General features: G+C 39.1%; 1 protein-coding gene across 2 annotated transcripts in view; it reads left to right on the forward strand.

Annotated features, from left to right (window-relative positions):
- Suv3 (Suv3 RNA helicase) overlaps window positions 1–14,812 on the forward strand; it is a 349,258-nt gene that overhangs the window by 172,454 nt on the left and 161,992 nt on the right. For both annotated transcript variants that reach the window (XM_090368722.1, XM_090368723.1), the window contains one exon: window positions 12,015–12,143. In XM_090368722.1, the coding sequence (XP_090224848.1) occupies window positions 12,015–12,143 (129 nt within the window). The remainder of the gene's footprint in view (window positions 1–12,014; window positions 12,144–14,812) is intronic.

Raw genomic sequence — 14,812 nt, forward strand, 5'->3', positions numbered from 1 at the left:
AGTTTTGCCGATCATAGCACACTGCATTCCACTTTCCATTTTGAGAAATCTTGCCCTGTTCAATCAGCTTCAACTTCTCGAAAATCCGCTACCAATTCCTTAAATGCCAATCTTCAGGTAATTCTCCAAGTGGGGCAAAGACAACTTAGTTGATTTCAATCTTTCTAAAACTCAGTCTTGTCTTATATTTCGCAAAAAGGATTCTTCTGCTCCTATGCTTATCTTTAGTTACACTCTGATCTCTAGGCAAAATGATATATCTCTTTTTGGGATTACCCTGACTTCTAATCTCTCTTGGCACAAGCACATTACAAATATTGCTTCCTCTGCATCTAAAAAACTTGGTTTTCTCTTTCGCTCTCGGCATTACTTTTCTTCCAAACAGCTGCCCACTCTGTATAAATCAAAAATCTGCCCCGCCATGGAATATTGTTCCCACATCTGGGGTGGTGCCCCCAAAACCTCTCTCAGGCTTCTTGATTCCATTCAGAAGAGGGCAGTTAGGTTAATTAATGATTCATCTCTAACAGAGTCTCTTCACTCGCTGTCTCATAGTCTTACTGTTTCTGCTGCATGCCTCTTCTACAGATACTTCAGTGGGCACTGTTCTTCTGAATTGGCTTCTATAATTCCCGCTCTCTCTTTCAACAGTCCGAACACGTGCTGCCACCAGCCAACATCCATTTACTGTACAACTTCAAACTCACAGAACCAACTTTTCATCTTCCTCGTTTATTCATTGAACTGCTGTTTTCTGGGACAACCTTCCTTCATTCGTATTTTCTGAAAATTACAGAAGTTCAAGTCCAATGTCAACAAATATCTTCTTTCGCCTTCTCATCCTCCAACCTACGCACGGTACTAAATACTGTAGGTTCTAATACCTCTCGTGTTTGGGGTTTACATAAAAACAAAGTGTCTGCTATGGATAAAAGGTACTTCTTGGACTATAGAGACACCTGGAGTTCAGTGCTGTGCCCATTGTTGTTTACAATATTTATTAATGATGTTTAATAGACATCAAGTTTAATTTCTATGTTTGCAGATGATATGAAGGTTGGCAGGGTGGTTAATGACAGTGATCAGGGTATGTGCTCTCAACAAGATCTAGAAAAATTAGGAAGATGGGCTAACAAGTGGCAATTTAAGTTTAACATTGAAAATTGCAAGATAGTGCATATGGGTAGCAGTAATCCCAGAATAACATATAAACTGTATAGTACCACACTTAGGGTAGCTGGGAACTGAAAACGACTCCAGGGGTGATTGTGCAGTCAGACATCAAGTTCTCTCAGCAACGTAGACAAGTTGCAAGTTCAGCTTATTGCATTTTTGTCAGCGATATATAGGAATTTTGCCAGCAGAGATAAGGTAGTGATAATCCAATTGTTATAAAGCAACAGTCAGGCCAAATCTTGAGTACTGCAAAAAGTTCTGAAGCCTGATTTTAAGAATGATTTCAATCTGTTGGAGTGAGTGCAGAGAAAAGCAATGAGATTAGTAAGCCGAACAAAAGGGTACTCTTACTAAGAAACTCTTAGGTTCTGCAAATTTCAGCCCCTTAAAGATAATTACATGCAAGGATATATGATTCTAGTGTTTAATTTTTGAATGGATTGAATAATCCACGATTGATCTACCAGTGCACGTGAAGTGGACATAAATTTAAATTGAGGCAGGATGCATTGGCATTAGCAGAGGAATGTGATGCAAAAAAGCAATCTTATACAGCATCAGACAAAAAAAAACTTCATACATCCATTCGCTATAAATGTTTGTCCAGTTCTTCCCTGAATTTTTTTAAGTTATCAACTTCCACAACGACAGATGGAAGTTTGGTCCGGCAATCAACCACCCACTCGCTAAAGGCAAATTTTGGCACGTCCATACTACAGCTGTCTTTCTTCGATTTGAGTTTATGTCCCTCTCAGGTTCATAATCTGAGCAAGAGGAAGAATCACGTCAGCATTGAGCCTGCTCAACCCATTCACGGCCTTATATACCTCAGCAGATCATCTTGCAGGTGCCTAATCTCCAGATGCAATACCACCACTTTGCTTATTGGAGGCTTGAAGTGGTGGAACCTATGTTTAGTCTCCAGAGCTAAGTTCAGGTAAACCCTTCTCCATCTCTTCCATCATGCAGTATGACTGATGACTTTTGAGTTTATGATGGACATTGTGGTAAGATCCAATCTTCCTTACATTTTTTCAGAGGGCAACTGCCCTCTGAATCACAGCCTTTTACAGTGCACTGCTTGCTTGTGATATATGTGGAGCAATCGGGTATAGGACATGATATTGCAATGAGGGATGTCTGTCTGTCTGTCTTTCTGTCCAAAAATACCTTTTGCAGGCGCAGCAGTCCTTCCTTCTGTATACTTGCAGGGCATGTAGAACTGTTTCTACTGATGCCCTGCTTGTTATTAATGATCGTCTCCCTATATACCTGGAAATTATATTGCATTTCTTGTCTTACCATAGGAAATCTCTCTCTCCTGCCTCGGTGGGAGATTTTGCTAATAATTATGATAACTTTACAAATGTTGATCTGGCCAGGCTTTCCAATCTTGCTTTAAAAGAGTGGCAACACTCTTGGGATGATTCCTCCCTCGGCAGAGTCACATACACTTTCTTTCCTCGTGTTTTTATTAAAGATAAAAACTTTAACTGGCTTCAACTTGGGTTATTTCCCACTTTCTTAATCACGGGACATGGAATTAATTCTCGTTTGTATAGATTTGGACTCATCCCCTCTGCTCTTGTGGTTCTGAGGAGACGGTTGAACATATTGTCGTACATTGTAATTTATATGTGGATTTAAGACAACAATTGTCTATCTGTACAAATGTATATAATTTAGATGATTTTTTGTGACTGGTTGGGTCGGCGGACTCTTTCTGCCTTCTCTTCTTTTGCTAATAGTGTCTTCCGGAGAAGAGTGGCTTTATCAAGGAATAACCCTTGATTTCGTTATTTGTTCTTAATATTTATATATATTACTGTATTCATTTTTTTTTTTTTTTTTTTGAGAGAAATTTCTTCCTTGCTTAAATTGCCTTGTGTTTTGGACGCAGAGTTTTTGCGTCTTTTTCTGGAGACTTGTTTCAGGTTTCGCCTGGCCGAGTGGGAGAGATGCACCTCCCCCTCTCCCACTTCGAACTCTGTCCGGGTTGCCTGAAATGATTTTCTGTGTTAAATTGTATATATTTTGTAAACACTGTAATTATCTTGTTAATATCATGGTGCTTTTGTTTGATTTGCTGCTTGCTCTCAGAATTGAGAGTAACTGATTTTATTGCGTTTTTGAATCAGCAGTTGTTAATCTTAAATGTTTATATTGTACATTACTTGTGTAGTTAGCTCATTATTATGTTGAAGAGACAGTTTTTCTCTTCTTATGTTGTCTGTTTGGCTCTGAGGAGTGGGATGGACCTCTTCCTGCTCCTTCAGATCCAACCTTCAGTTGTCTGTTCTGGTTGAGTGAAATGATTTTCCTCTAGGCTGTTTTACTGCTGGGGCTGTTTCTCTTGCTGCTTGTGTTTTGATTTAATTTTGTTTTCCTGTGGGGCTGATTATTTGTTGTATTTTTCTTTTTCCTGCCTGATTGCAGCTGCAATCAGTTGGGTTTTTGCTAGTACCATGTAGTTCTTGGTCTAGCATTTTTAGTTGTAAATGGGTTTTGGTTCTGAGGGGTGGGATGGACCTCTCCTCGCCCTCTCAGATCCAATTGCTTTTTGGCTGACTGGTTGGAGGCGTTGTTCTCCTCCTCCAGTCTTGCGAATGTTTTCTTTTCTACTGCCAGTTGCAGTGGAAATGTATAGTTTTAGCTTTTGTTGAGCCCTGCAGGTTGAGTTTTTTTTTTTTTTTTTTTTTTTTTTATGCTTACCTATGCATTATTGTTAATTCTACGTGTCTTGTTATTTGAAACAAGTTTTGTTTTCGCAGCTTGTGGTAGCAGCTTTGCACTTGCTGGTTATGTGCATATGTTTATAGATTAGATTACTTGTGCAGAGACATTTTCTCTGCATATTCATTAATTATTGTTTAATACTTAACTTATTATTTTGATTTGTTATACTTAGATTTAAATTTAGAATTGCTTTTGATTTGGTTAACTAATTTATTGTACAGTATTTATTGGTTTTGCCTTTGGCATATCTTTGCCTTGAGTGAGTTCTGCTTGTCTCTTTGTGTTTTGTATATATGTTTCTGCATTTCTTCTGGTTGACTATTTCTGTTAATTTCTTGGTTGACTAGTTTTCAGCTAAGATTTTAATTACTTATTTTGTAAATATTGTATATTTTACTCTCTGCTTATGCAGTGTAATTTGTTAATATGTTTACTGCTATGTTTCATATCGGTGACATAAGTATTTATTATTTAACTTAATTTATTCTTTTAAGTGGCTATCTAATAGCCACTTGTACATTACCTATGTTCTTTCCTTGAGACTTTTCTTTTTCCCCTTGTCGGTGTAGGTTGGGCTTCCTTCCCGGCTAGGAGAATCTTTCTTTCAAAATTACAAGCCTGCAGGCTTCAAAATTTTACCTCTTCAAGCTCTCTCGCTTGTTAGATTTTCCAACTAGTGTTTTCCTCTTTCCTATTTCTTCTTTTCCTGAGAGAGTTTTTCGCTCACTTTTCTTCTTCTACTTTCTTTTCTTCTGCTTTATCCTCCCTATTCCTTATTTATTATAACCGGGATTCTACTTGTTGGAATCCCACTTAGTGTAATTTAGATAGTTCCTGGAGCACCTCCACGTGGCTAGGGACGGGAGTCGGGACGCAGGTAGCTTGCTCCCTGCCTCCCGGCTGCTAAGACTCCAGGGCCGGCAAACAACAACCATCATAACACACATATATACTTACACACACACACTTACACACACTTGCCGGCTATAAATAACCTACAGATGCTACAGCGGTATATAGGGGTAACCCTGGAGGCTGCAATCAATACAAGAATACCTTGTCCCTTGTCTGTCTGTGTGTGTGGTGTAAGGAAATCAGGCGACAACTCAGCATTGTTATGGGCTTATATGAGAGCTTGAAGGACATGGTGGATGCCCTCGAAGGTTCTAAATTGAGGGGCCATCAAGCTCTCAGCTGCCCACATCAACGCCAGAGCTTGCACTTGGTCATCATGCAACACAGTGGCAACCCCCAAGGCAGAGCGCTGGTCACACAGGAACTAGTAGTTGTTGGTGACTCTGTTGTCAGGGGAAACGGGGAACATGGTATGTAAAAAGGATAGGTGGAACAGGACCAGGGTATGTCTGCCAGAGGCAAAGGTTGATGACGTAGAGCGGATATCATCTTTTAAGGGCACAAAAGGTGATAAAGTTGTACATGTTGGCACTAATGATATTAAGGGTAGGAGACCGGCGGAATTACTTAACAGGTACAGGTCACTGTTGAAAAAAAGTCGTGAATTACGGTTGAATACGAAAGTGTCTCCAATTCTGCCCAGACACAATAGGAGGGATACGAAGAGAGGCTTGTCGATCAATTCAGCCCTGGAAAGATTGTGCAAGGCTCAAGGGGTAGGATTTTTTTTCAGCCTTTTCTGTACTTGTTAACAGGAGAGACTGCTTCTACAGGGATGGGATACACTTAAATAGAAAAGGTGCAAGAATATTTGCTGATGCTATCAAGGCAGTGTTAGGTGGGCCGGAAAACTGCTAGCTTGGGGGGATACAAGGACTAATAGATTAACAGTAGCCGTTGGCAGAGGTGAAAGTGATTCTTGCACTGCTTCTATTGGAATGAGCAGCAGCCTGGAAAACAAGATGCAGGGTATTTCACAGACTGCTGGGAGTCATTGTGGTACAAGTAAACACATGGGTTGTGTTAGGGTAGCTAAGAATAGGAACAGGTGCATGTATACTTGTGTGTACACCGATGCTAGGAGTTGGGTAAATAAATTTGATGAATTTGAGATATTGCTCAAAACATCAAAGGCAAATATTGTTGGGATATCAAAGACGGAGTGTCACACAGATATGAGGAATGCAGAACTGGAATTTGGGGAGAACAATGTGGATAGACAGGATAGGAAGGGAGGAGGGGGTATGCTATTACTTAAGAAACACACAAAATCCAAGGAAGTGAAGCCAGTCGACATTGCTGTACAGTGCAGTGTTGAGTCAGTTTGGTGTGATTTAAGCATTGGGAGATCAAAATTGAGAGGAGTGGACTTTAGGCCTAATGACTCTGATGAGTATAATAAGAAACTACAGGGAAATAGTGGACCAGTAAATCAGAGAGTCTTATAATAGGGGATTTTGATTTCCCAGATATTGACTGGAATTTGTGGGTTGTTCACTCACACACTAGCAAGGCTTTTGTGGATTTATTGGATGATTGTTTTCTACATCAGCATGTTCATGAGGCAACTAGAGGGAGTAATACTCTTGATCTAATTATCAGTAGTGATTCTTCATGCATTAAGAATCTGCAGATAAAGGAACCACTAGGTGGCAGTGTGCTGAAGTGGGATTTACTCAAAGTGGTAACTACCATCAGGGGTAAAGGGAAGGGTTTTTGCTTTCATGACCATCCTACGATGGTCTGAGACATTATTTAAATTCTATACAGTGGGACCAACTGATGATGTTACCAACAGCAAATTCAAAATGGGAAGCATTCAAATAACTTATCTTGGAAGCTACTAGGCTTTACATACCAACTAAGAAATATTGTTCAGGGTTTAGGCCTAAATGGATGTCATATGAACTATTGAGACATATGGCAGAGAAGAAAGCGTGGAATACATATAAATTAATGGGTGACATGGAAGCCTATGATATAAGCTGGTCTGTAACCAAGTCACAAAGGAGATTAGGCAGGCAAAGGCAGATTATGGGAAATCCTTGGCAAAGGATGCAAAGAAAAACAGAAAAGAGTTCTTTACCTATGTAAACTCTTGAAGGAAAGGGATGAATCAGATTGGTCCACTGGATATTGATGGTTCAACAGTTGAGGATCCTGCTCATCCGGCTAACAAACTAAACAAGTATTTTGCATCTACAATCACACATGAGGAGTTATTTAGGAAAGGGAATGCCAGAGGTGAAGTAAACTCTGGCAGTGAGCTAGATGATTTTGTGTTAACTAAGAGGAAAGTGGAGGAGAAATTGTTGAGGATAAACATAAAAAAGGCACCCGGGGTGGATGGGATCTATCCAGTTATTAAAGGAGGCAACAAAGGAAGCACCTTGTAGCCAGGTGGGAAAGAGCAGCAGTGTGTAGCACACGCTTCTTGATTAGACCGGGGTTCAAGCCCGTCACCACCAAATACAGAGGAAAGGTCAAGGGAATGACCACCGCATATTCCCGGAGCAATATGTCCTTAATTATTAATGCTCCTAAAAACCAAATAACAAACAAGCAACAAAGGAAGTAAGCAAACCCCTAGTCATAATTATGAGAGCTTCTTTGGACTCAGGGGAGGTACCTATAGACTGGAGATTTGCAAATGTGACCCCAATTCACAAAGGAAGATCAAAGGCTGACACAAGTAATTATAGACCTGTGAGTTTAACTTCTGTTCCAGGAAAATTAATGGAGGCACTGGTTAAAGAAGCACTGCAGGATCATCTAGACAAGATTGCAGTTATAGTTCAGACACAGCATGGGTTTTTGTTAAGCGAAAGTCTTGCCTGACCAATTTGATTGGATACTATGATGCAGTCACAGAAGAACTGGATGCAAGGGAATAACTTTGATATTATAAATTTGGATATTAGAAAGGCTTTTGATACTGTTGCACATGGAAGACTGCTGCACAAATTGGAGCAGTGTGGCATTGGAGGCAAATTGCTGCTATGGATAAAGGGGAGAAGACAGAGTGGTACCCAATGGACCCTGGTCATTGTGGACTAATGTTATTAGTGGAGTCGCTGAGGGGTCAGTACTGGGTCCATTATTGTTTTCTGTATTTATAAATGATATTGATGATGGTATATCAAGCTTAATGTCGAAGTTTGCAGACGATACGAAGGTTGACAGGGTTGTTTAGGACACTACTGATGCTATGCTGCTGCAACAGGATCTGGAAAGGTTGAGCAGATGGGCTGAGAGGTGGCAAATGAAGTTTAACATTGACAAATGTAAAGTACTATATATGGGAAACAGTAACCCTAGCGTAACATATCAACTATGTGGTACGACACTGACAGTGGTAGAGAATGAAAAGGATCTGGGGGTAATTGTGTAGGCAGATATGAAGTTTTCTGAGCAGTGCAGATGGGCTGCAAGAGTAGCTCATGGTGTCTTATGAATGATATACAGGAATTTTTCTAGCAGGGATAGGGAGGTGATTATTCCCTTGTATAAGGCAATGGTCAGGCCACACCTAGAATACTGTATACAGGTCTGGAGGCCTCATTTCAAGAAGGATGTAGAGCTGCTGGAATGAGTACAGAGAAGGGCAACAAGATTAGTGAATGGAACAAAAGGGTTGCACTTACGAAGAAAGGCTTAAGTTTTGCAAATTACAGTGTCTGGAGACTAGGCACCAGCGAGGTGATCTGATAGAGGTGTATAAAGCCTTAAATGGTTTGAGCATGCTCAATGCCGATGAGATTCTTCCTCTTGCTGAGAATAATCACCTGAGAGGGCATAAATTCAAATTGAGGAAAGACTGATGTAGGATAAATGTGCAAAAATTTGCCTTTAGCCAGCAAGGGAATAAGTTGGTTGGTGGAACAAACTTCTATCCCTTGTTGTGGAAGTTGATAGCCTAAATAAATTGAACGCTCAGCTGGACAGCTATTTCGAACGAACGGAGGGGTGAAATGGGAGTGGGGTTTTTTTTTTGGCTGATGCTGCATAAGCAAGCTTATGCAGCATCAGCCATTAAGCTTATGTCTCTACTAATGCTAATACTGAAATATAACTTATAAAAGTTTATATGATATTCCCAAAATATAGCTGTAGCTGTATTGGTGGATATGTACGTTGATTCATCGATGGACAAATAGAAGCTTCTCTAACCAGAGAGTGAAAGTAAAGTGAGCATAAAATAATTAATCCACATCAAGCTTTTTCCTAAATTAAAATATTTAGTTGGAAGTCAAATATTCAACAGTAGCTAATATTGTGAAAGCTAGCAAGATTGACAGTCAGTATGCTCTTGAGCGATATATATTTCTCAAAGATGTAACTACCTTCAGGGGTAAAGGGAAAGGTTTTTGCTTTTGTAAAAGTGACTAGGGTGGTCTGAGACAGTTGTAAATTCAATACAGTGAGACCAACTGATGATATTATCAACAGCAAACTGTAAATGGAAAGCATTCAAAGAATTAACCTTGGAAGCTACTAGGCCTAAATGGATGTCAGATGGCCTAATGAGACTGGTGGTGGAGAAGAAAAATGCATGAGATGCATATAAATTATCAGGTGACACAGAAGCCTATGTTAGATATAAGCTGGTCTGTAATTGTCACTCTTGAACTTCTCTACCGTTCGTGGTGCTCTAGGGCATGGCCATAAAGCTATAGCCAGACTAGGCATAACTAATACTTTTTGTTCTTAGTGTAGTTAAGATGTTTTTGGCTATCTTATTATACTTAACATATTCGCCTAATGGTATTGTCTGTTGTCAATTTCACTCTTCTATTTTCATCTAGGACAAATTCTCGTATACCCCTCAGAATGGAGAAGGAGAAATTCACTTCCCCCCCCCCCCTCTCTCTCTCTCTCTCTCTCTCTCTCTCTCCATCCCACAGTTTGGATTTTAGCATTGTGATAAACATCGAGCAGTTATGCAAATAATTTACTCGCTGTCGCAGTAAACTTTTAATCATCCTTTAACACTAACTCTATCGCTTTCTGGTTGAATGAGAGGTTTTGGCAGAGAAAAGAGAAACATTTATAACACAAAACGTAACATGTTGTTCTTGTGGGGGGTTTCATGGCACATAACCTACTTTTGTTATAATGCGCCTATTCATTTATAATAGAAAGGAAATGAGAAAGTATCATACCATCTGAATAGTCCTTAATCAGAAAAGATTAAAAATTCAGAAATATTGGCCTTGTCACCAATCAAATTCTCTGGGGTTATTGGTTGTTGAAGGATAACCAGTGATTGTAGGGTTGAAATTCTGTCTTGTTTAGCGAAACATGGTTTATTCCAAGAAAGAACCTACACACTTCACTCTTTCCATTAACATGGGCATTATATGACACTTCATGTGTGTCAAAATATTCAAGTAATCTATAGACAAATTTATGAGGGTGGTTCAATAAAAATCACCCTCACCTACTTCCACATATCGCAGAGTCATGATATTTTGTATGTAGCATCATTCATATCTCTGTACTAATGCTGTAAAATTTCAGCCCTGTGTCTTAATTTGTTTTCTCTTACAGAGCTGAATGTGTTACAAAGTAGCATCATGGACAAAGTTGAAGCCAGAGCTGTAATCCGGTATCTGTTCTTGAAGGGGAAATCTCCTAAAGAAATCCACGAGATGAATGCTGTATATAAGGATGAAGCCCCATTCTATGGCATTGTGAAGCACTGTCATAGACAGTTTAGGTGTGATCGGACATCGGTAGAATCTGAGCCCATTCCAGGTAGTCTCCATTCAGCCATTGATGACAGCATGATCAGAAAAGTGGAGGCGTTAATCATGGACAATCACCAGATATCTGTGCGTGAATTGTCCCAGGAGGTGAAGATTAGTGTGGGCTCTGTTGAAACAGTCCTTCATGACCAATTCCATTTACAGAAATTGAGTGCGAGATGGATTCCCCGATTATTGACTGGTTTCCAGAAGGCTGATCGACAACAGAAATCACAAGAGTTGTTAGCCCTGTGCCAAAAAAATGAGGAAGACTTTCTCTCGTCTAATCACTCAAGATGAAAGTTGGATACACCATTTCGACTCTAAGAGTAAAAAGCAGTCCATGGAATGGCGACATCATGGTTCCCCACCTCCCAAGAAGGCAAGGGTCCAAGCGTCAGCAGGAAAGGTCTTGCTGACAGTGTTTTGGGATGAGAAAGCCGTAATAATGGCCGAAAGGTAGAACGATTACAGGTGCCTATTATGCCAACTTACTCACAAAATTACAGGAGAAAATCAAAACATGTAGGCATGGCATGCCATCCAAAGGTATGAGAATGCTTCAAGACAATGCCCTAGTTCACACTTCTGAAATTGCCACAACACAAGGGGCCACTTGCGGATGTGAAATACTGCCCCATCCAGCCTACTCACCCGATTTTGCACAATTGGACTTCTTGTTTCCTTCCCTCAAATCATTTCTTTTGGGGACCCACTTACCTGATGACAAGATACTCATTTCTGCAACAGACTCATGGTCTAAAGACCATCACCACTTTTACAAAAACAGTATCCGTAGCCTCATCCATCGATGGGGAAAATGTGTAAATCTGCACGGGCTATGTAGAGAAGGACTAAAATCTAGCACCTGTACAGCTAGGTCAGGGCAATTCTTTATTGCAGATGCAATAAAGAATCGCCCTTTTAAAAAATCGTTTTTAAAACCATTTTATTCATGTATTGTGAATAAAATGGTTTTAAAAAACTTTGCGGGTAAATTTTGAATGGGAATTGTGAGATAGGAGTTTTGAAAGCCAATGAAGAAACCAGTGAAAAGAAAAAGCCTGTTGATATACAATAAAGTAAACTGGGAAAAAAGAATAAATAAATAAATACCATCTACTTCACTAAAAATGAAATATCCTTAAGGTATTAAATTAGTGTATACTTTTTAGATAACAAAACTATATTGTATTGGTTAGATTAATTAAATATTAGACATCACCACATCCAGGCAAAATTCATTTTTTGTATATTGTTGTGAGCTTTGATTATTTTAAAAGATTTTTTTTCTCATGCTGTATTGTATATTTCTAGAATTTTTCTTATTGTTTATTTTTATTTTCATATTTTTGTATTCTAAAAGTATTAGTATTCAAAAAGCTTTATTATATTAAAAATTATTAGATGTAACTTATGTTTATGAATTATTCTCTATAGGCAGCCTTCAGTATATACAACCAGGAGACTGTGTTGTGTGCTTCAGTAAAAGTGACATCTTCAAGGTGAGCTTGGAATTAGAAAAACTTGGTCATGAATGTGCTGTTGTCTATGGAGCTTTGCCACCTGGTAAATAATCAGCTGTTTCTTATTTTTTATATCTTAATATGGTATACATTATCAAGGCCACTCTTGAATGTAATCATCTTGAATATGATCTCACCTGCAAGTTTTTCATCTGCAAAAACACAACACATTTTAGAGAAGGGCAACAAGATTAATGAATGGAACAAAGGGTTGCTCTTACGAAGAAAGGCTTAAGTTTTCCAAATTACAGTGTATGTTGAGACTAGGCACCTGCCAGGTGATCTGATTGAGGTGTATAAAGCCTTGAATGGTTTGTGCATGCTCAATGCTAATGGGATTCTTCCTCTTGCTCAGAATAATCACCTCAGAGGGCATAAATTCAAATTGAAGAAAGACAGTTGTAAGATAGATGTGTGGAAGTTTGCCTTTAGCCAGCATGTGATTGATTGCTGGAACAGACTTCCATCTGTCGTTGTAGAAATTGATAGCTTAAATAGATTCAAGCAGAACTAGACAAACATTTGGAGTGAGTGGATGGGTGAAATTAGGTTTGTTTTTTGTTTTTTTTTTTTTTTTTTGGCTGAAACTATATAAGCTTGCTTTCTTGCATTATGTGCCTATGCTAATGCTGTCTGAGACCACTGTAGTCATCTTTATGAAAGCAAAAACCCTTCCCTTTCCACCTGATAGTAGTTAAATGTTTAAGTCAATCCCACATCGGTATATGGTGATCACTGCCACCTAATGATTCCTTTATCTGTAAATTCTTAATGCATGAATAATCACTGCTGATAATCAGATCAAGGGTATTATTCCCTCTAGTTGCCTCTTAAACATGCTGCTGTAGAAAACAATCATCCAGTAAATCCACAAAAGCCTTTCTAGTGTGCATGTAACCAACCCACAAGTTCCAGTCTATATCTGGGAAGTTAAAATTCCCCATTGCAAGACATGCCGATTTACTGACCCATTCTATTTCTCTGTCTAATTGTTCATTGTACTCATCACTCATCAGAGTCATTAGGCCTATATCAAACTGCTACCCTCATTTTTGCATTTCCAGTGCTTGTCACACGAAACTGACTCAACATTGCACTGTCCATCTAGGTCAACTGGATGCACTTCCTTAGATTTTGTGTGTTTCTTAACTAACAGCATAACCCCTCCACCCCTTCTATCCTGTCTATATTGTACTCCCCAGATTCCAGTTCTGCATTCCTGAAACCTGCATGACACCACATCCCTGATATCCCAACAATATCTGCCTTTGATATCTTGACCAGCACTTAAAAATTCATCAAATTTATTTACTATACTCCTAGCATTGATGTATATGCAAATATACATGCAGCTGTTCTTACTCCTAAGTTTCTCTAACACAGCCCATGTATTTATTTGTTTCATGACTCCCAGCAGTTCTTGAAATCCCCAGCAACTTGCTTGCCAGGCTGCTGCTTATTACAATAGAAGCAGTGCAAGAATCACTTCCAACTCTTCCTGTGGCTAGTGTTAATCTATTAGTATGTGGATCCCCCAAGCTAGCAATTTTCTGACCCAACTAACATTGCCTCGATAGAGTCAGCAAATATTCTTGCACCGTTTCTATTTAAGTTTATCCTATCCCTGTAGAAACAATCTCTTCTGTTAACAAGCACAGACCAAGATGAGTAAAATTCTGTCCATTATGCCTTGCACAATCTCTCCAGGGCCGAATTAATTGACATGGCTCTCATCATATACTCCCTCCTATTGTGTCTGGGCAGAATTGCAGACACTTTCAAATTTAACCCTAACTCGCGACTTTTTTCAACATTGACCTGTATTTGTTAAGTACATCCGTAGATCTCCTACACTTGAAGTCATTAGTGCCAATGTGTACAACGATATCACGTTTTGTGCCCTTAAAAGATATCTGCTCTATGATTTATCCCCGTGCAACTTCTTTTTGTTCCTAAAGCCCAAGGCACCTCTGAGGTTTTAATTTCATGTCAACACCATTTAAAGAGCTGTGACATGAACATTGGAAGTATACCAGTCATGGTTTTTCACCAGTCATCCTAGTTGTTTTGTGATTCTTTCATGCAGTATGTAGACAAGGGAGAAAGTTGCTTTGAATAAACCACTGCTAATTTACTCATACATGGGATCATTATTTTTTCTAGCATCAGTCTTGTTTTCCATTTGCTACACTGTATACACATAACTCTCCACCTTGTAAAGTATTTTTCTTACATACTGTTTTTTTTAGGAACAACCACAGAATGTCCTCCCCAAACTAAATTAGACCCAAATCAATCTCTCTCCCCCACTCTAACCCCAGATTGTATAAATTATTCTCAAATGTTTTTTTTCCCCAAGGGTGGAACCTTGCATTTGGCAGCATTAAGATTTACCTATCATTTCTACAATCACATGAAATGTGTTTAAATCATTCAGATGGAGCTCAGCCTTGCTTGCATTTTTAACCATTCTTTCCATTCTAAATGTCTTTCAAGAATATCAGAAATGAGAACTCCCCCTCTGCACTAAACCATTAAGGATCCTACTTCACCATGGCAACTCTGAGTAATGACCATTTCTTATGGTCATCTTTCCTTCTGTCCTTCAAACAGCCTCCAGTCCATCTCAGGATTTTGCTTATAATCCAAATACTCATAGCAGTTTCTCATGTGGGAGTATCTCAAATTCTTTGCTAACATATAAGTACACTG

This window comes from Mastigoproctus giganteus, chromosome 2 (assembly GCF_048544385.1).
Source record: "Mastigoproctus giganteus isolate SK-2022 chromosome 2, ASM4854438v1, whole genome shotgun sequence".
Taxonomy (NCBI): Eukaryota; Metazoa; Arthropoda; class Arachnida; order Uropygi; family Thelyphonidae; genus Mastigoproctus; species Mastigoproctus giganteus.